The following is a 23,175-nucleotide window of genomic DNA, read 5'->3' as shown; positions in this document are numbered from 1 at the left end:
CTCATCTCCTGACCTGGCAAACCTGCCACTTTTTATGTGGCGTAGGTCAGGAATATGATGGAATATTCTCTGGCCCAAGATGTGTGCTGCTCCAACATATTCAAGAAGCCAACATCATTAAGGATAAAGCAGCCTAATTTATCAGCATCCCATTCAATCCCACCACCCCCAATGCACAGTGGCAGCAGAGTGTACCCTCTACAAGATGCATTGCAGAAACAATCAAGTTCCCTTGAACCACACCTTTCCAACCAATGATCCCTACTACCATATACTCCCATTCCGTCACAGGGACTGCCTCCAAACATTCAAACTTCCTTCTAACAACTCTGTCAGTGCGCCTTCACCACAAGGATTGCAATGGTTCAAGAAGACATCTCATTACCATCTTCCTCAGGACAATGAGGAATGGGCAACTAGCGATGTCTACATCCCACAAAACAATGAAGAAATGATGTGCCAAAAGCATTTGCAAAGCTATTTGGATGGCAAGGTTGGCTTACTTTTTATTATTCTTATATGGTTCGTTCCTAATTGACGTAGAGTAACAGTCACAGAGGCATGGGGCATGGAAACAGAATCTTCAGCCCAACCCACCCACGCCCTTAAATTGAGTGTGTAATTTCAAGAGATAAGCTTCGACCACATTGCTGTAGAGTCACATGTAGACTAGGTCAGGTAGGGATGACAATTTTTTCTTCCCTAAAGGACATTAGTTAACCAAATGGCTCTTTACAGCAATTAATGATAGTTTCATGAACACCATTACAGAGTTGAGTTATCAATTTCAAATACACTGATTGAACTTAAATTTCACCAATCATTGTGATGGAACTTGAACCCACAAGTTTCCTGAGGATTAGTCTACATCGCATACTAATCCAGTCACATATATCATTAAGCCATCATATTCTACTGTATTGATTTGTGCCTATCTGTCAGCCTTACAACCATTAGGCCCTGCAACGTGCAACTAAGGGATCTCATGCTTATTTTATGTCCCAAGCAGGAACTAGTTTGTCCTGAAGGCAGCAGGCCCAGGTCCTGCTGTGTTCATTGTTCATCATGTGGTTTTAGAGTGAAACCAGTAATAAAATCAACGCCTCTTGGAAATGACAGTTCTGGTCATATTGGACTTCCTTTTTGAAGTACATGAGATGAGTTGAACCATTATGTCTCATTCACATTGTCATTGGCTTTTCCATCTTCAACTGTTTTCTCATGAACTACTGAAGGCTCGATCAGATCAGTAATAATTTTTTTCAAGATTCGTTTGAGATTCTGAAACCAGGAGGACCATGACAGCTCCCGACTCAAGCAAGAAGTACAATCTGCCCTGCATAACTCTTTCCCATTGTCTGATTGAGATCTCCAGGAAGTTCTCTAAATATGGTCACTATGATAAGGACAGACGGATGTCATTTGTATTAAAGTCAAACCACTTTCTGAGGCATAGTACAAATACTTAGAATTTACTTCAGATGCCCTGCTCTGATACCTAAGAAAATTGAAGGCACAGACACAGAAATACTCCTTTCATGATTTTTTTCAGAAAGCTGGTAAGAATTTCTCATCATTCTCGTTTGTATGATGTGTTCTGTTAGAGGGAACTGTTTGGGTAGCAGTAGCAGAATAAAATATTATTGAACAAATGATTACTCAGATCCTAATTGTCAAATTCTATGAACAAAATACCATCCAACAACACTGTGGTAAAATTACAAAAGCAGAATTCCCACAGATAGTAGCAATTACTGCACTTCTTAGGAGCCATTTAAAGTGTTCTGGTTTCTAAAGTTGTTTGATCTATTAGGATGAAGCAAAATATCTTTGAAAGAAGATAAAATATTCACTGATATCTACTTCTAAGTTTCAACTATTTTTGCTTAATGCTTTTCTCTTACTTGCTGACTTTCCTTATATCAGTGCCTTGAGAAAGAAAGGTGAAGGATCCTTGGAAATAAAGAACACAAATCTTGAATCTGGGCCCTAAGCTAGCAATTTTATTTTGCCAAAGCATCATGAATCTCTCATTCTATTGAATAGAAATAACTTAAAGATATAAAATGGCTGCTTGTTCACATTCACAAAGTCAAAATTATCTCCAATCTAAACTAGCTACATTATTTTCTGTGATTGGTTGCTATCCTATTGCTATTAGTCTAATTGTTGCCTTTAAATTCTGCAATCAGTATGTCTTGCATTTTTACATCACCTTTCATGATTTTAAGATAGTGTATTGTATATTACAATGAATGAAGTACTTATGAAATTTGTCAGTAATGTTCTTTGAGGACGATAAAGTGCCCATTTATGATTTTCACATATGAACTGCACAGCTAAATATACCCCAAATTTTGCGATCTAGCCAGGGTTTACAACAAAATGTTTACATTATTTTTCATGTCTGCACAGTTCTGACTGCTAACTCGGGGCAAGTTTTTCTTGCCGTTCAGTAGTTTGGAATGAATCTTGCAAATGGGGCATCTTCTTTTATAGATTAATTCCTGGCCCACAGTTTCATTTCTTCTTTTAAGGATACTCATTATACTTTACCTCAATGTTGTTTGAATGACAAGGATCCGACAGTATTAACATTCCTATAGTATTCTAATTTAAATGCTTATGCAATTCTATATCATATGAACTATCTTATTCTATTTGATAATTTCTATACGTTTATATGTATTTCCATGTTGGCCCATTTAATGACGTGTATCAAGAGATATACAAATACAGATGATTGCATATGTTCATTAAGACAGGCAGGCATAGATAGGACTTATCAAAGCTGATGAGTTAGCTTCTCTCAACCTCCCACAAAACCCATGAGCAGACTACATAGATTTCTTAAAGTACAAATTGCTAAAGGCCAAGTTCATTATCTTCTGTTGATATGTCAGCTGGTTTCATAGCGAGCTCAGCTACGTTACTTCATTACAAATATCAGGTAACATAATGTGTTACATTCTGTGTACGAAATTCAATTCATGCCTCCTTCCTTTACCAATAACTAAAAATCCAACCAATTTGCCATGGCCCAGCAGATAATGGTTGAGGACTTGCTTTAGAACATAGAACATAGAACATAAAGCATTACAGCGCAGTACAGGCCCTTCGGCCCTCGATGTTGCGCCGACCTGTGAAACCAATCTGAAGCCCATCTAACCTAAACTATTCCATTATCATCCATATGTTTATCCAATGACCATTTAAATGCCCTTAAAGTTGGCGAGTCTACTATTTTTGCAGGCAGGGCATTCCTCGCCCTTACTACTCTCTGTGGCCTGGATCGGGAGCCCCAATGTCTATTCCCTGACTATACTATCCCCAATTACAACTATATTTCTCTGTTCTCCCCTCTCTTGAATGGATCCCTCTACCATGATGCTATGGTCAGTTTGCTCATCTTCCCTACAGTCCCCACTCTCATCCACACACGGAGCAAGAATCTCAAACCCGTTAGACAAGCTCAAAGTCTGAGCTCCTTCAGCACTACCCCTGGATCTCTCTACCTACATCACTCATAGTCACACACTCCTATCCCTGACCACTGCCTGATTTCATGGCAGTTTATCTAAGGTGTGTGACTGCCTCTTGAAACTCAGTTTCGAAGTAGCTGTCCCCCTCCCTGATGTGTAACAGTGTTTAGAAGTTCAAACTCCAGCTCGTCAATTCTGGGCCAGAATTCCTCAAGTAACCGACAATTGTTATAGATGTGGTCACTACAAACAACAATGGGATTCAACAGCTTCCACATTAGGCAGATACAACACGTTATCTGGTCCTACATCTCTATTTTGTTTATATAGTTGTTAATTTGTTTCTTTTAAATTTCCTATTGGCCTTTTAGTTTGTAATCTATATGTATGGCCATGTATTGCCACCATTTCTAGACAACACCAATTTATGAATGCTTCAAATGGCTTTAGCAGTATAAACATCTACAATATCGTGTATCCTTCTGGCCAGAGTTACAATGGATGTTATTAGTCCATTCACGCGAAATAAATCCTTGTTCTGTCAATGAGTGCATTAAGTCAATCCTTTTTAACTCAATAACAGATGTTAATAGCTCTGAAAAAAGTAATCAGTTAATGCTGACCTTTTCTTCACTCTAATGTTGTTTCACTTGTCAATAACAATAAACAAATATAGATTATTAAATTAAACCAGCTAGTTCATATTGTATAGAATGGTATGAGTGTGGGAATCAGAATATTGCAGAATCATTAAGTTAAAATAAACTTTAGACAAATGTAGGGATAAATCCACCAGGCTGTTTAGCACTGCAGACAGAAATGTGAGAAAGGAATGTCAGTCACTGAACAGATTCCAGAGTAGATATAGAATAAGTCCTTTTTTTATATAAAGATTGAAAGGGATAAGAGATTGTAGGCTACAGTCAATTGTAGTATGTACTCGTGTACATAACTATTCAACATTTTTATTCTGAAGTTCTCTGCTCCAAAGCAGAACAAACAGAGTTATTATCTCTGGTTTGTTACCCGTGCCACGTGCTAGCGAGGCGAGGAATAGGGAGAGAGAGCAGTTGAACACGTGGCGACAGGGATGGTGCAGGAGGGAGGGATTCAGATACCTGGATAATTGGGGCTCATTCTGGGGTAGGTGGGACCTCTACAAACAGGATGGTCTACACCTGAACCAGAGGGGTACCAATATCCTGGGGGGGAAATTTGCTAATGCTCTTTGGGAGCATTTAAACTAATTCAACAGGGGGATGGGAACCTGAATTGTAGCTCCAGTGTACAGGAGGTTGACAGTAGTGAGGTCATAAATAAGGTTTCAAGGTCTCAGGAGTGTACCGGCAGGCAGGAAGGTGGTTTGAAGTGTATCTACTTCAATGCCAGGAGCATCCGGAATAAGGTGGGTGAACTTGCAGCATGGGTTGGTACCTGGGACTTCGATGTTGTGGCCATTTCGGAGACATGGATAGAGCAGGGATAGGAATGGTTGTTGCAGGTTCCGGGGTTTAGATGTTTCAGTAAGATCAGGGAAGGTGCTAAAAGAGGGGGAGGTGTGGCATTGTTAGTCAAGGACAGTATTACGGTGGCAGAATTATATGGAGGTTATTGTTGACCAACCATTAACCCCTTACTACAACAGTAACTGCAGATGTAAATCCATTTACAAACACAAGTAAAACCTCTTTGGAGCATTTAGAAACATCTTGAGACTTCTAGGCATCTGGCTAAGGTAATGGATGATGTAGTTGATGAGAATAAGGGAAAAGTGTCAAATGTTAAAGGATTGATTGGAATTAGTTTATTAGTTCTTTGTCGGTTAGGGCTTAAGTAAATTTGAATGTAATGTTGACTGCTGCTCCTTGAAGACATAGAGAACTCTGAAGAGGAATGGGAAGAACTAATGTTCAAAGCAGTTTAGAGAATTCTTTCCCAGGAGCAGCATCAAATTCACCTGAATATCTAAGAAAATCAAAGATGGAATCTCTTTAGGGGCCTGAGCAGCTTGGGCTATGGTGAGATTAATGGCAGAATATGGTGAGAAGTCCAGCTATTATGTTTTTAACAAGTAGCGAGGTGAGTTATATTTGTTTGGCCCTGTAATGACAGAAAGGGAGGGATTGAGTGAGATGAGGTGGGTGATAGAACTGGTGCAGGTATGGTGGTGAAGTATTCCGAAGAAGTAAGTAGGCAGGGCAGTGAGCATGTGGGGTTATTGATGTGGGAGCTTTCGGTGAGTAAGAGTGACTGAGAGAAGATGTTGGAGCCTATAATCAGACAGCCAGAGCATGAGCCTTGGTGGGAGGTGAATGCAGTAGCAGAAATAAAGTGAGTATGAGGCAGCAGAGAGAAGGGTGGTATTTACCCTGGTGAGCAATGAAGCTCTTTAGAACTATTGGCCATTTCTGTCTTTTGTGGAGACAGCACTGACTTGGGTGGTGACTGCAAGAGTCTAGTGATGTGATCTCCTCTTCCTGTCCTCTTTTGCACCATCCCTCACCTTCACTTCATCTCCTGTTCAAATATTAAGTTTCAGATTGATTCTTGGGGTAACTTTAAGTTCCATCTGAGTTTTATTCCTCTTGAATTGGAGCTTGATGTGTCAAAAACTTCATTATATTTGCAACTGTATTTACAGTATGATGTTGCATTTCAGGAACTGAATGTAAAACCTTGTCCATAATAGGGAGTAATATACACTTCATGTCAATTCAATTGCCATCAGCTTTGAGAGCATCTCACTTCTTAAAATGTTTTGAGAAAAGCTGAACAAATAGCAGGACAGAGTTACAAGAATACAAAATACAAAATCTCAAAGGAAAGTACAATTTATAATTCTTGTATACAATTTATACAGCGTATGACTTCATTGGTAGTGGCCAGTTGCTCTTTCTTTTGTTTCCAACTAATGAGTCATGGGTTACCCAATCTATTGAAATTATACTGCAATACTACAGTTACTTGTTGCTCGGTTCCGACTTAGCAACATGTAGAATGGCGTGCAGTTCAATCACTAAAAGGGATTCGTATATTTCCATACAAGTTAGAATCAGATATTTTAAGATGTGACCCACCTTATCTTATATTGAACATTTATTGCATGCACTCGTTCCAAAATATTAAATTTCCCACAAAATGTCAAACCTGAAATTTGCTGCAAATCTACAATAGACATCTAGCATATGATATTCATTTATATAATTCTGGCAAAAATCGTTCTACCAAAGGGTTTGGGTAAACCATTACTTTTGCCTTAGCTTCATGCAATTTAAGCTTATGCTATAAGGTATAATCTTTACCTGCGATATCCAGTTTAAGTACCATTACAAAAAGAGTAAATGTCAAAAAAACAACAGGCACATGACATGGAAGTAATGGAGGTTTTCAGTAGCTGTAGGTCTGAGGGGGCTCGAGGACGACCTGGAGATAGTCACCAACACCTACCAAATAGAGAGAGAAGAAGACCCACAAACAGTCACCAGCAACGAAATGAATGGGAGACAGAAGTGCACTATGCTTATGAAACAGTGCCAGTCTCAATCAAAGTGGCTGTGAGGGGTTAGAGACTGTCACACACCTCCTTCTGGAATGTACCTTTGCAAAGGAAGTCTGAAGAGAGATCAGTAGTTTTTGCTGAGATTCGTCCTGAGCAGCTCCATGCTACGGGACTCATAGAATCATAGAGTAATACAGCATGGAAACAGGCCCCTCAGCCCAAACTGGTCTATGCCGACCATGGTGCACATTCAGCTAATTTCAATTGCCCGCATTTGGTCCATTTACCTCTGAACCCTTCCCTTCCATGTACCTATCCAAATGTTTTTTAAATGTCGCTATTGTACGTGCCTCAACCACTTTCCCCGGCAGCCCATTCCATATACACACCACTCTCTGCGTGAAGAAGTTGCCCCTCAGGTCCTTCTTAAATCTTTGCCCTTTCAGCTTAAACCCATGCCCTCTAGTTTTCAATTCCCCATCCCTGGAAAAAAGACTATATGCATTTATCCTTACTCTGCCCTTCGTGATTTTACACACCTCAATAAGGTCACCCTTCATTCTCCTACATTCCAAGGAATAAAGTCCTGTGTGTCCTCTATGATCAGTTCCCTGGAACACACACCAAGACAAGCATCAACTGTGCCTGGAAGACCATCAACTCAGTGAAAGATGCTCTTTGCTCTGCCCATAACTTGTTGATCATCCAGAGCAAGAAGTTGATCTCGGCCGGGTGTTGCAGACTGGCACATCCCAAGGTCCAAGACTATGTGCTGAGGGACGCACTAAAGCTTGGGCAGCCACCCCCAAGGTGCAGTGGGGTAAGGCCACCATCTAAGGTCTTTCTGCTGAAGTACAACTTTGGGGATCCATTCCATTATTGGACCCTTCCCATGCTTCAAGTATATGTAAATACAGTCTTGTATAAATAGGAAATGCCTTGAGTTTGTTGGTTTTATGTATGTAAAGATTGTGTAGAGAATCAAACTGTTCCAGTTACTATGTATGTACATGAAGGTTTTTTTTGAATAAAGTATATTTTTGAAATATAAAAAAAGGGCCAGGGCGACAGCAGCTTCATAAAGAACTGAAGAGAGAGTAGGGTGAGTAGGTCCTCAAACAGGAGAAGATAAAGAGAAATGTGGACATGGGTGAGAATGGTAATGGTGGCCGCATCATAAACCTGGGCCCTTCAACCTGTTTCTAGCTGTTTGAGCTGGACAGCAACATTGGAGGAAGACAGATAGGTGATTGGTGGATGTTTCTTCCATGTCTCTTTTGTTTGGCTGAGTGCTTCAAATGGGGAAATGTTATTGTTGCTGACATCTTTTAAAATATTTAACATTGAATGAAATAATTAAATGGATTGGAGATGGTGGGCAGATGAAGACTTGCAGCTGTAGTGTGCGGGAGCTGGTTGTGATCCATGGCGATGACATCTACAGCGAGCACTCACTGTTACTTGAAATTCAGCGCAGAGACAGTGAGCTGGAGTCCTTTTATTCATTCATGGGATGAGGGCATCGCTGGCTAGGCAGCATTTATTGCCTATCCCGAATTACCCAGAAGGCAGTTAAGAGTCAACCACGTCGCTGTGGGTCTGGGGTCACATGTAGGCCAGACCAGATAAGGAAGGCAGTTTCTTTTCCTAAAGGACATTAGTGAACTGTGACTAGTGATTAGCCTGAGCTGTGTTCACTGTGATACATCAGGAAGAGGGAGCCAGACATTGTTTTGGGAGCTACTTGCACCCCTTGGATAAATTGCATCAAATTTGGTCTGTGGTGAGGGATAGGAGGGTGTGAGTGTGTGTGAGGCAAGTATGGGGATCCATAATTCGCTTGGAGGACCCTCAGCCAGTTCCTTCAATCCAATTAGTACAAGGTTCTCACTCCTGGTGTGGAGGAACGCATAGACTGAAGGGAGGATGAGTGAGCTGACCACAGTACAATGGTCCAAAGTGTCATTCAGCTGTAGGAGAAAAGAGAAATGCAGTAGTAATATGGGATAGCATACTTAGGGGAGGGTCCAGAAGACTGCATTGCCTATTTGTTGCCAAAATTTGGGACATCTTATCTGAGCTGGAAAGGAACTTGGAGTGGGAAGTGAACGTTCCAGTTATTGTAGTCTACCAAAGTACCAACGACACAGGTAGACCTAGCAATGGGGCTCTGCCAAGGGATGATGAGCAGCTCAGGGCTAAATTAAGAATAGAACCAGTAAAGTAACAATCTCCGGATTACTACCTGATTCTGTTGCAAAGTGGCATCGGGTAAATAAGATTAGAAGATAATTGAGTGACTTAAAAATTTGTGTGGGAGAAATGGGTTTTCAATTCAAGGAGCACTACTGTGGGAAAACAGAGAGATATTCTCTTGAGATGTACTTAAATTGAACCATGCTGGGACCAGTGACGCAGCAAATTGTATAACTAGGATTATAGATTGGACTTTAAACCAATTCATTGGCTAAGAATTCAACTGAAGGAATTTCAAAAAAGAGAAAGGGAACAAAAGAGCAGGGGTGCAGGGTCTTGAACAGGTGAATGATAAAGTGTGTCAGGAGGGGATAGAAAATAATGTAGATATCAAGATAGCAAGATAAATGAGTTAATTGCATAAATAGAAATAAATTATTATGACTTGATAGCTTTTACAGAGACATATTGCAGGGTGTCAAAGACTGGGACTCTTAACTTTCAAGAGTATTCAATGTTCCAGAAAAAATAGGAAAAAAGAAGAGAAGGTGGGGTGGAATCGAATCAGAGATAGTAGGAACTGCAGATGCTGGAGAATCCGAGACGACAAGGTGCAGGGCTGGATGAACACAGCAGGCCAAGCAGCATCATAGGAGCAGAGAGGCTGACGTTTCGGGCCTAGAGGTGGCTTTGTTAACATAGACAGGATCAGTGTGGGTAAATAATGATCTAAGTACAACAGATTGTGATGTGGAAATTGTTTGGGTGGAAATAAGGATTAGCAAAGAAAAAAGGTCAAGTGTAGAAGTTGTCTATAAGAGTTACTTCACTTCAAGACAATGTATAAATCAGGAAATAATGAAGGCATGCAAGAAGGGCACTGCAGTTGTCATGGGTGATATTAATCTTAGTATTCTCCAGACAAATGAACTGCTTGGTGACAGCATGGAAGACAAATTTGTAGAGTGTATCAGGGACTGTTTCTTAGAGCAATACATTGCAGAAACATACCCTGGAGCAGGCTGGTTTAGTTATAGTGACGTGTAATGAGGTAGGATTAATAAGAGATCTTGTAGTCAAGAATCCACTGAGGGGAAATGATCACAACATTGTAGAATTTCTAGTTCAGTTTGAGGGAGAGCAACTCAGGTGACAGACCAGCATCCTCACCTGAAATAAATGCAGTGGCAGTGGTGTGAAGAAAGAGCAGTTTAAAATGGGCTGGGAAAATAGAATGACAGGAAAGTCAGTGGATGATCAATGGCAGACCATTAAGTTGATATTTCTGGATGCTCAGCAAAGATTTATATCGACCAAAAAGAAGAACTTAATGAAAAGGATGACCCACCCAAAGACTGTCACAAAGGGTGTCCAATGAAATGCTAAGGCAAACAAAGTAGCGAGAACTAGTGTTAGGCTGCAGGATTGGGACTTAGGTGGCTTAAAAAGCTAATAAAGAGGAAGAAAATTGATTATGTAAGTAGATTGGCAAGGAAAACAAGAATAAATAGTAAAAGTGTCTACAGATATATAAAAACAGAGTAGCTGAATTAAGTGTGGGGCCTTTGGAGGATGCAATTAGGGAATTAATAATGAGGAAGAGACAGAGGGACATCTTGAAACAGTTAATGTTCTGCAGTAAAGTAACTATTGAGCTATGAATGTCACACCTTAGAAAAACAAATTTCAGAAAGGTAGGGTTTGTCACAACAGTAATCATTAAATTTTCTACAGAAAAAAAAATCCAAACCAATTAATGGATCATATAAATAAATGGGCCATGACTCAAAATTGTCATCAAAGAGTACCAACCATGAATAAAACTTTTCAAGCCTCCAAGGTTGACACTTTCTCTCCCTCATTCCTTCACACATGCTCTCTCTCTCTCTCGCTCTCTCTCTCTCCTCTCACTCCCTCACGCCCCCCTGGCCTGCTCTCCTCCTGATTCCAAGACCCACTCTCCTCCTGATCCCCAGAGCCACTCTCCACCTGATTTCCAGACCTGCTGTTCTCCTGATCACCAATCCTACTCCATCTCATTCTGAGATCCATTTATCAATTCCTGCTGAGGCCTGCTCACTGTCTGGTCACAAACACTCCCTCATTGAGTGGGAGGTGAAAGTATTAGTTCCCAGTCATAGGTCAAAACTTTGCTATTAGGTTTTCAGGGCATTTCAGATGAGTGCACTTTTGGGAAACTCTTGTATATTCATTTGCATGTCATGAAGACTGATTTACAGCCCAGCCTGCTGGAATTATGTTCACAGGCACAATGTCATTTGTAAAAATGGGAACCACTTGTGTTTGTAAACCCAACTATCAACACAAGGTGGTATATAAACCTCTCCAATCTGGTTGAACATTATATTAGTGAATGCCAGACTCTCACCTGAACTCTGCCAACTTATGTTGGTGTGTAACTCATTCAGAGATAGTAGGAAGGTCCGAAGCTGGAGTCAGAGATAACATAGTGTGGAGCTTGAGGAACACAGCAGGCCAGGCAGCATCAGAGGAGCAGGAAGAAGGAGAAGTTATTTCAGGGCTCTCCCACTCCACGATTATTTCTTTAACTGGAATCTAACCCACCCTCTACAGACCCCTTCTCCTGCCACCAACAAACCTCATCATCCTGGACACCACCCCACAGCCTCCTACCCTCCTTCAACCTCTTCATTTCCAACTGCCAATATGACATTGATCATCTCAATCTGTCCACCCCTCTCACTCACTCCAACCTCTCCCCCATGGAACACGCAGCCCTACGCTCCCTCCGCTCCAGCCCTAACCTCACCATCAAACCCACAGATAAGATAGGCACAGTAGTGGTATGGTGCATTGACATTTACATTCCCGAGGCCAGACGTCAACTCTCTGACACCTCCTCCTACTGCCCCCTCGATCATGACCCCACCAAAAAATCAGCTCCCAGGCCATCTATAATCTCATCACCTCAGGTGACTTCCCACCCACAGGCTCCAACCTCATCATTCCCCAACCCCGCACCGCCCATTTCTATCTCCTTCCCAAAATCCACAAACCTGACTACATGGGCTGACCCATTGTCTCTGCCTGCTTCTGTCCCACTGAACTTATCTCCACTTACCTTGACTCTCTCTTTTCCCCCCGGCCCAGGAAATCCCCAACTACGTCTGGGACACCACCCACACCCTCCACCTCCTCCAAAAATTCCAATTCTGCGGCCCCCAAAAGCTCATTTTCACCATGGACATCCAATCCCTGTACAATCCCTTTACCAACACCCTCATCTGCTTCATGGAACTTGTCCTTACCCTGAACAACTTCTTAACTCCTCCCACTTCCTTCAGACTAAGGGGGTGGCCATGGACACCCACATGAGCCCAAGCTATGCCTGCCTCTTCGTAGGATTCGTAGAACAGTCCCTTTCCCACTGTTACACTGGCACTATGCCCCACCTCTTCCTCCGTTACATTGATGACTGTATCGACACTGCCTCATGCTCCCACAAGGTGCTTGAACAGTTCATCAACTTTACGAACACCATTCACCCCAGCCTCAAATTCACCTGGACCATATCTGATACCTCCCTCTCCTTCCTGGACCACTCCATCTCCATCTTTGGTAACCGTTTCAAAACTGTCATCTATTTCAAGCCCACCGACTCCCACAGCTACCTAGACTACACTGCCTCTCACCCAACTTCCTGCAAGAATGCAATCCCTTACTCCCAATTCCTCCGCCTTCACTGCGCCTGGTCCCAAGATGGAGCGTACTACTCCCGCACATCCCAGATGTCCTCTTATTTCAAGGACCGCAACGTCCCCCCTCCAGTGATCAAAAATGCCCTTAACTGCATCTCTTGCATTTCTCACACTTCTGCCATCTCAAACCACCTCCCTCCAACAAAAATAAAGACAGAATCCCCGGTCCTCACATCCCACCCCACCAACCTTTGCATGCACCGTATCGTTCTCCATCATTTCCGCCACCCACAATCTGACCCCACAACCAAAGAGATCATAGAATCCCTACAGTGTGGAAACAGGCCATTTGGCCCAACAAGTCCACACCGCCCCTCTGAAGAGCATCCCACCCAGACCCCCATTCCCCTAATTTCCCCATGTCTAGCCCACATAACCTAAACATCCCTGGGCACTATGGGCAATTTAGCATGGCCAATCCACCTAGCCTGCACATCTGTGGACTGTGGGAGGAAACCGGAGCACCCAGAGGAAACACGCACAGACTGGGAGAATGTGCAAACCTCCACACAGACAGTCACCTGAGGCTGGAATTGAACCCGGGTCCCTAGTAATAACGTGGGGATTGAAATTCTAGAGAGGGAAAATTTGGTTCACATTCTACCTCATAACTCTGTGCTGTTTGTTAACATTTCTCAAGAAATGGAACTGATATGCAAAAGACATTGTGACTAATGCCGATGGAATTAATATATGAGATGCAGTGAACTCCTGATACACTAAAACGCCACATTAACAAACATGTCCAAAGATAGACAGGTTAGGTGAATTGGCGATGCTGAATTGCCCGTAGTGTCGAGGGATGTGTAGGTTAGGTGGATTAGCCATAGAAAATGCAGGGTTACAGGGTGGGAGGAGGGGGTGAGTTGGTGTGGATTTGTTGGACCGAATGGCCTGTTTGCACACTACGGATTCTATGATTCTATGTGTTTCAAGGAAAACTGTTAAAGTGTATGTAAACCATAGTTGACAATTCACATGATATAAAACACAATAACTATTGAAGCCAGGTAACGAGTTATCTGACCAGAGCTCCATACTCATACAATTTTACTCTTAATATTGTGTTGATGTCTTACAGCTTGGCAGATTGGAAAGATGACAGGCAACACAACTGTGCACTGCAATGACTCAATGACGAAAGAAATGCATTTGATTCTGATTGGGATATCTGTACCAATCTTTTTCCTGGGATTAACATTTAATGCAATGACCCTGTGGGCATTCTGCTGCAAATTCAGGAAATGGACAGAGACTATTATTTTTGTGACAAACCCGGCTGTTTCAGACAGTATCCTGCTCCTGATTTTACCCTTCAAGATGTACAGCTACAGGACTACTTGGAACCTCAGATCAAGCTACTGCACAGTTCTCGAATGCCTGTACTTTGTGAACATGTATGTGAGCATCTACATCATTGTCTGTATAACTGTAGATCGATACATTGCAATAAAGTACCCATTTAAGGCAAAGTACTTAAGGTCACCAAAGAAGGCCACATTTGCATGTGGTGCAGCTTGGACTTTAATCTGTTCACTTTCAGTTTTCCTCAAAATAAACTTTAACAACGCAACTGGCAACAATAAATTTTGTTTTCAGAAAACCACCGCACAGCCAACAAAAACTTGGATCATCATTTCCATTGAACTATTTGGATTTGTAATACCTTTCCTCATTTTGAGCTTTTGTTCATTTCAGATCATCGTGACTCTCTGCAATAAAAGTGCAGAATCCCAGGGAAACTACGTTTTCGGACGAAGCATAAAAATTGTCATCACTAATCTAATCATCTTTTTTATTTGCTTCATGCCTTTTCATGCAGGATTATTGCATGAGTTTCTGCAGGAGATGTCACACCAAGATTGCAAATTGCTGAATAATGTGCGCCTGTTTATGAGTGTGGCCTCGACTATAGCTAGTATAAACTGCTGCCTGGATGGAATCATTTATTATTTTGCTTCCATAGAAACTCGTGAATTTTTAAATCAAACTAAAAAGGAAGTAAACAATGTAAACGCTTATACCATATCTTTTCAGAAGACCCAAGATGCTTGGCAGTCAGGCATTCAGTAGCTCATGATGACTAAAATATTCATTGCAACAGACGAACAGCATTAGATCATTGTCTCTGGAACCCTGTTCCATCATTCCATCAGACTATGGCTTATCTGTATCTTTTTTCCATCTACTCAACTTTATTCCACAAGCCTAACACCTCCATCGAAAAACAAATCTAAAAAAATGTCTAATTCATTCTCCTGCTGAATCTCAAACAATTACGTTTGATTTCTTCTCAAGAATAAAACTGGAGCTAATTACTATAATAACAAATGTATATTGTTAATTCCACATCATTATAAGATACATCAAAGTTATTTAAAGGTAAAATACTTATGTTAAGCATATTTTGACATCACATGGTGTAATGGGTTTTCATCCTAAGAGTTATGAACAGAAAGTAGCTAAAAGTGGGTAGACATACAAACCCATTTAAAAACATGTAAACTGCTGTCTTTTTATTCCAAAACACAATGCCAAAATACAATAAATATAAAATGAAACAAAATGAAACAACTGATGAAACTGATCTTTCAGGTCAAAACTGCTCCTGTTTTTTGTTGAATAGTCAACTGTTTAAACAACAAGAAAATCCAAGAAATAAGAAGGATGTGAGATTTTAATTTACCTCCTATGATTCTGGTTGCTCGTGCAGTCACAACCTGGGATGCTTCTTTCAGAACAGATTATTTTCAATGCATAAGGTAGAAGTTTCTACCGTAGCCATTTCTGATTGAATTTCCAGTAATGATGGTGTGTTTTCACAAGAATGACAGCTATAAACTTTAATATGTTGAAACCTACATGCTAGCGAGTGTAGTATGTTGGTGCAATGCATAATTATCATCAAAATTGAAACTGAAAAACATTAGGAGGATGTTTTGAATATTTCATGTTCATCTAGGGATAACATCAATAAAGACATGATATTAGCCATTATGTGGCATAGGCCACAAACAATAACTGTTGCAATAGTTTACATAAAATTTATTTGTTGCTTTAAACACATAGGTGATGGTGGATGTGTAGTAATGGTGCTGGAATTCCTTTATTTTCAGTCTATTTCTGGCACATAATTTTATTTTATCATTAATCTTGTATGGGATGTGGGCATTGCTGGTTAGGCCAAGATTTGTTAACCATCCTTTGTTGACCTTGAGAAGGTAATAGGAGCTGCCTTCATGAAATGTTGCAATCCATGTGTACACCCACAGAGTTGTTAGGGAGGGAACTGGGTAAATGAACAGTAAGTTCCAAACCAGTGTGGTGTGTGCCATGGAGGAGAACTTCCAAGTGATTGCATTCCCATGTACCTGCTGTTTTGTCCTTATACATGTAGGGGTCATGGGCTTAAGATGTTGGTGAACAATTGTGACTGGACAAATTGGCAGAAGCCATTCCCATTGATAACCCATCCCCACTCTCAAACCTGAGACCTTTTCTGTTTTTTTTAACCCTTTCTAGAATTCACCCACCATTTAACCCTGAGGTCCCTTCATTTACATATATTATAATGAAAGCAGCAACTCTGCATCTCCTTCTGTTATTCATTGTAACCAAAAGATTCAACTGAATGTTCAGTTATTGCCACGAGTAAGGGGATTTTGACCTGAAAAGTTGGACAGTTTCATTTGCAATTTGTACTGTGGACTTTTAAATGTTTTAAGTATGTAATTGTATATAAAGACCTCGGGGTAGATACGGACTTGTGGTGTTGTGGTGTTGTGTTAGTGTCCTTGCCTCTGAACCAAGATGCACAAGTTCAAATCCCACCTGATCCAGAAGTATAATATATCATCACTGAACTTGTTGGTTAGAAAATACTTCTCAGGATCTAAACTTTCTGCTTAATAATACCATAAGATGTAGGAGCAGAATTAGGCCATTTAGCGCATCAAGTCTGCTCTGCCATTCAAGCATTATTCTTAACCCCATTCTCCTGCCTTCTCCCCTTATCCCTTTGATTCCCCTTTACTTATCAAGAACCTATGTCTTAAATGCAGTCAATGACTTGGCCTCCACAGCCATCTGCAGCAATGAATTCCACAGATTAACCAGTCTCTGGCTGGAGAAATTCCTCCTCACCTCAGTTTCTAAAGAGTCATCCCTTCACTCTGAGACTGTGCCCTTAGGTCCTAGTTTCTCCTGCTATGGAAAACATCTTCTCCACATCTACGCAATTCAGGCCTTTCAATATCCAAGAAGTTTCAATGAGATCCTTCCTCATCCTTCTAATCTCTATTGAGTGAAACCTCAACTCCTCCACATATGACAAGCCCTTAACCCCAGGATCATTCTTGTAAACCTCCTCTGGACTGACTGTGATCCCAGCACATCCTTTCTTAGATATATGTTCCAAAAGTTCCTCCTACCTTATATAGCCTCAGCAGTACATCCCTGCTCTTGTATTCTACCCCCTCTCAAAATAAATGTTAAAAGTGCACTTGTCTTTCTAACTGCTAACTGAACCTGCATGTTAACCTTAAGAGAATCCTGAACTATGACTCTTAAGTCCCTCTGTGCTTCAGAATTCCAAAGTCTTTACCTTTAGAAAACAGTCTATGCCTCTATTCTTCCTACCAAAGTGCATCACCTCACACTTTTCCAGATTAAATTCCATCTGCCACTTCTTTGTCTATTTGCCTAGCCTGTCTAAATCCTTTTGCAGCCTCTTTGCTTCCTCAACACTACCTGCCCCTCCATCTATCTTTGTGTCATTTGCAAACTTAGCAACAATGCCCTCAGTTCCTTCATCAAGATCATTAATATATAACATGAATAGTTGTTGTCCCAACAACAGCCTGGCAGAACTCCACTAGTCACCGGCTGCCATCCTGAAAAAGACCCCTTTGTTCCCAGTCTCTGCCCTTTACTAGTCAGCCAATCCTCTATCCATTCCAGTAACATGTGCCTAACCTCATGGGCCATTATCTTATTTAACAGCCTCATATGTGCCACCTTGTCAAAGGCCTTCTGGAAATCAAAATAGATCACATCCACTGGCTCTCCTTTGTCTAACTTGCTTGTTACCTCCTCAAAGAATTCTGACAGATTTGTCAGGTATGAACTCCCCTTGATGAAGCTGTGCTGACACAGCCTTATTTTACCATGCAATTCTCAGTGTTCTGCAATCTCATCCTGAATAATGGGCTCTAAAATCTTACCAATGTCTTGAGGCCAGGTTAACTGGTTTATAATTTCCCATCTTTTGCTTCCCTTCCTCCTTAACAGGAGTGTTACATTAGCCATTTTTCAGTGCTCTAGGACCTTCCATGACTTCAGTGATTCCTGAAAGATCACCACCAATACCTCTACAATCTCCTTAGCTATCACCTCATGTGGTCTTCAGACCTTTCAGCTTCCCCTGCACGTTCACCTTAGTGATAGCCACTGCACCCACTCTGATGCCTGACTCTCTCGAAGTTCTGTATGCTGCTGGTGTCTCCCATCGTGAAGACTGATTCCAAATACCTACTTAGTTCCTCTCCCTTGTTCCATATTGCTATGTCTCACGTCTCATCTTCCACTTGCCCAATGTACACTCTTGCCCTTCTCTTATCTTTATCTAAAAATACTCTTGCAATCTTGTTTCATATTACTAGCTAGCTTATCTTCATATTTCATCTTTTTCCCCCTTATTTCTTTTTAGTTATCCTTTGCTGATTTTTGAAAGGTTGCCAATCCTCTGGCTCCTTATTAATTTTCACCACATTGTATACTTTTCTGTTTACTATTGTGCTGTCCCTGACTTCCCTTGTCAGCCGTGGTTGCCTCATCTTCTCCTTAGTATGTTTCATCTTCCTTGAGATTAATTTCAGCTGGGCCTCCCAAATTACTCCCAGAAACTCCTGCCATTGCTGCTCCACTCTCTTCCCTGCTAGGGTCCCCTTCCATTCAACTCTGGCCCTTGTGTCTTTGTAGCTACCTTTTCTCAATTGTAATACTGTTATATCTGATTCCAACTACTCCCTCTCAAACTGCGGGAAGAATTCAATCATAATACGGTTGCTGGCCCCTAAGGGTTCCTTCACCTTAAGCTCCCTAATCAAATCTTCCTTATAATACATCTGCAAATCTAAAATTGCCAGTATCTTCATGGGTTCCACCACAAGTTGCTCCAAAAATCTATCTCATAGATGTTCCCACAAATTCCTTTTCTTGGGGATCTGCTACCAACCTGTTTTTTTCCAGGCCACCTGAATATTGAAGTTCTTTAAGATTATTATAACAGTGCTTTTCTTACATGCCTCTTCTATCTCCTGATTTATTTTCTGCCCCACCTCCTGACTACTGCTAGGAAGCCTGCACACTACTCCCATCAGCGTCTTTTTCCCTTGTGATTCCTTACTCTACCCACACAGATTCCATGCTTTCCAACCCTATATTACTTCTTTGTATCAATTTAATTTCATTTCTTACTAACAACACAACACCACCTGCTCTGCCGATCTCCCTGTCCTTTCGATAGGATGTGTATCCTTGGGTATTTAGTTCCCAGCCCTGAACCCCTTGCAGCCATGTCTTCATGATACCCACAACATCATGCCTGCCAATTTCAATCTGTGCTATGAGCTCATTTACCTTTATTTGTACGCTGTGTGCATTTAAGTACAACACTCTCAGTCCTGCGTTGCTGACCGCCCTTCTCATAGTTGTATGCTTCTGACAGGGTCAGACCACCAATCATTTTTAAACTTCTTCCCTACCCCAACATCCCACTTCATCCAGTGGCTTTTCAGGAGCACATATGACATTCCCTTCCAGGCATGAAGAAGGACCACCAGTCTAAAATGGAGAAAAGGCAAGCTAGACAGTATCGAAGGAAAATGCAAGTCCTCAGATTATTATCCTTCCCATATAATATACAAGTAGTACTGCACATATGAGGACTGTACTGAGGAGATGTATACAAAGATCAGTGGACGACACCTAAGTGTAGGGGAGCTTAATGAGGACCTACAGGCTTTCTTAACTCACTGTAGTTTTTTTTTCTCTATTTCTATGAAAGTGACAACTACTATCACCTTTGTTTGGCATGGATTCATTTCAGGGAGCCTCAGGGAGGCAGCGGTGTAGTAATATTGATACCGTCATAGTAATCTAAATGTCGAGCTAAATTTTTGGGAGCACGGGTTTGATTCCACCATGGCAGATGGTGAACTTTGAATTTAGTAAAATCTGGATTTAAAACCAATCTAATAGTAACTAGGTAACCGTTGGCTTTAAAAAAAAATTGTAGTTCAATAGTGCCTTTTAGGGAATGAACTCTGCCATCGTTAGTTGATCTGGTATATATGTGACTCCGGACCTACAGCAAAGTGATTGACCTATGAAATAACTCTGTTCCAAGGGAAGAAAAATAAATGCTTCCATAGACCCCATGTGTGAAAATCAATAGTCCCAGTAACATTAATCGAGCTGCGGTATGGACATGCATTCATTAGGTGACTGAGTGCACTTTACAGGGGAGCTGGTGAATTCATCATTATTGGTGTCACAGGAAGCTGCAAGAACAGGCCATGCAAGTTTCAATGTTTCAAGAATTCTGAAGATCCAGGGTCCAATCAATAGTGTCCATATAGTTTTGTTCCCTTGGAACAGTCCTCAACAGAAAGTGCTTTCATTCCATTGATTTATAGATTCTATAGTCAACATTATACAAGCTGCATGTTGCCGTGATACATTCACACTTCATACCAACATCTAAACATGAAACATAGGAGTAGGCCATTTGAGCCCTTTGAGCCTACTTCAAAATACCATATGGCCATGGCTGACTATCCAACTCAGTACCCTGTTCCCACTTTTTCCCCATACCCTTTTTTTCCCTATAGCCCTACAAACTGTACCTCTTTGCTTTCAAACATTCAATGTTCTGGCCTCAATCACTTTCTACAGCAGAGAATTTCTCTGGTTGAAGAAATTTCTCTTTATCTCAGTTCTAAATGGCTTAACCCTAATGCTTGGACTGTGATCCCCATTCTGGACTCCCCAGTTAACAGGACCATCCTTCCAGCAATTACCTGTTAGAATTTCATAGCCCTCTATGAGATTTCCCCATATTCTTCTAAACTTGAGTGAATATAGTTCCAACCGATCCTAGCTCTCTTCATGCATTGGGCTCTGCCATCCCACAAATTAGTCTGATAAACCTTCATTGCATTCCCTCCTGTGCCAGAACATCCTTCCTCAAATAAGGACACCAAAACCATACACAATATTCCTTGTGTGATCTCACCAGGGCCCTGTACAATTGCAGTAAGACATCTCTGCTCCTGTACTTAAATCGTCTCCATATGAAGGCCAACATACCATGTGCCTTGTTCACTGACTGCTGCACCTGCATGCTTACTGTCAGCGAATGGTGTGTACAAGGACACTCAGGTCTCATTGCACCTCCCCCTTTCCCAATCTATCGCCATTCAGATCATAATCTGCCTTCTAGCATTTGCAACCAAAGTGGATAACTTCACATTTATCCACAATAGACTGTATCTGCCACAATTCAAAATTCGACCATCCATGGCCTCCTTGTGGACAAAACGTTATGAAATGGGTTGCTCCATGAGTTGTGATCCAAACAGTAGTACAATAAGGTACATATCTCAACAAAATTCATGGCTAAGGAATCTGTTACAAGCTTCAAGGCAGATCTTCACTGGAGTGGTTCTCCAGTATGGCCCAGTCCTGCTGCTCATCTGGAATCTCCTTCCCTAGTTAAGTGAATCTTTATTGCATTTTACTCTGCTAACACTCTAAATGAAAAGTTGGTGTCATAAGTGAGTAGAACTAACATGCAGTAAGTATAAATAAGTTAAATCTACCATCCAGAAACAGGAAATCAAAGTTTTATAAATAGCAACATTTTTAAAAACACAAGCTAGATGTGACAAATTCATAGTTAAGATGAGCACTCATTGGAGTACTATATGCCCCACATTCCAAACATAGTGGAATGAAGATAGCAAATTTTCAACATTCACCACAGTCAATGACCCTTGAGGAAAGGCCCCACATCTCCTGCCTCATTCACAAGGGAATTATGACAAGCACCTGAGCTATTGGGGAAGCGAGTGGTATTATCGCTGGACTGTTAATTCAGGGACCCAGCTATTGTTCTGGGGAGCTGGGTTTGAACGCCATGATGGCATATAGTGGAATTTGAATTCAATAAAAATCCAGAATTGAGAGACTAATGAGGACCATGAATCCATTGCTGATTATCAGAAAAAACCCATCTGGTTCACTAATGTCCTTCAGGGAAGGAAATTGCCATTCTTACCTGGTCTGGTCTACATGTTGCTCCAGACCCACAGCAATGTGGTTGATTAACTGCCATCTGGGTAATTAGGGATGGTCAATAAATGCTGACCTAGCCACCAATACACTCGTCCCATGAATGAATAATAAAAAAATAGATTCAACTATTGGAAATGGAATGGACCATTAAAGGCTTGAAACACAGGATCTGGTTTAAGATAACTCACTAAACTTGAGCTAATCAATGAGCCAATCAAGTTATAACTGGAGTGCATGATTATATTTCTACTATAGGCAGTAGGGACGATGGGTCACATTAAGAGCCAATCCCTTTGTATGTTGTTGCAGAACATATGAGCTGCTCATTTTCATAATTCTGTAAATGGCACAGAGTTTTCAGGAAATTTGTTCATGTAGATTTAAATGAGGCTTTTAAAATAGCCATGGAGATGATTGTTTCTGTGCTTTAGAGAACAAGGTAGAAGAATGGGAGAAAAGAATTGGACTATTACATAGCAATAAGCTGCCCTATGACACAGACAGATTGAGGCAGAAATGAGCTTCCTTTTAGAAAATCGGAACCATGCAGGAGGTTAGGGTGTATGCAAGCTTTTTCCAAGGAAAATGAGGCAATGATAACAAAGGTCACGTTGGCTTAACAATCCACAAAGCTGAAAAAGGTCAAAAAAATGTTTTAAATGGTTTAACATCCAGTAAGAGAAAACTTCCAGGAGCACAAGGCTGTGGAAGTGGTGTGTAAAGAATCCATGTTCCGAAATAAGTCAGCTGTGCTAGTTTGTTTCAGAATCTTAGGAAGAGATATTTAAAAACTAAACCGAGAGAACTGAAAATATGTGTGTGTGAGAGTCAGAGCATATTTTATTATTTTACTTTGATCGGTTTAAGTATAATAAAAGTAACTTCTTCTTTGTTAAACTCA

The 23,175-nt window shown here is 41.0% G+C and overlaps 1 protein-coding gene across 1 annotated transcript; it reads left to right on the top strand.

Annotated features, from left to right (window-relative positions):
* Positions 1-1,459: 1,459 nt before the first annotated feature.
* Positions 1,460-16,193, top strand: LOC109939065 (G-protein coupled receptor 35-like). Its single transcript, XM_020537352.2, has 2 exons — positions 1,460-1,559; positions 13,999-16,193. Exon 2 carries the CDS (start codon positions 14,016-14,018, stop codon positions 14,988-14,990), a length of 975 nt encoding a protein of 324 aa, XP_020392941.2. The 5' UTR covers positions 1,460-1,559; positions 13,999-14,015; the 3' UTR covers positions 14,991-16,193.
* The last annotated feature ends 6,982 nt before the right edge of the window (positions 16,194-23,175 follow it).

This window comes from Rhincodon typus, chromosome 13 (assembly GCF_021869965.1).
Source record: "Rhincodon typus isolate 14 chromosome 13, sRhiTyp1.1, whole genome shotgun sequence".
In the NCBI taxonomy this organism is placed as follows: domain Eukaryota; kingdom Metazoa; phylum Chordata; class Chondrichthyes; order Orectolobiformes; family Rhincodontidae; genus Rhincodon; species Rhincodon typus.
The sequence above is the reverse complement of the archived record's forward strand: the minus strand, read 5'-3'. Positions and strand labels throughout refer to the sequence as shown.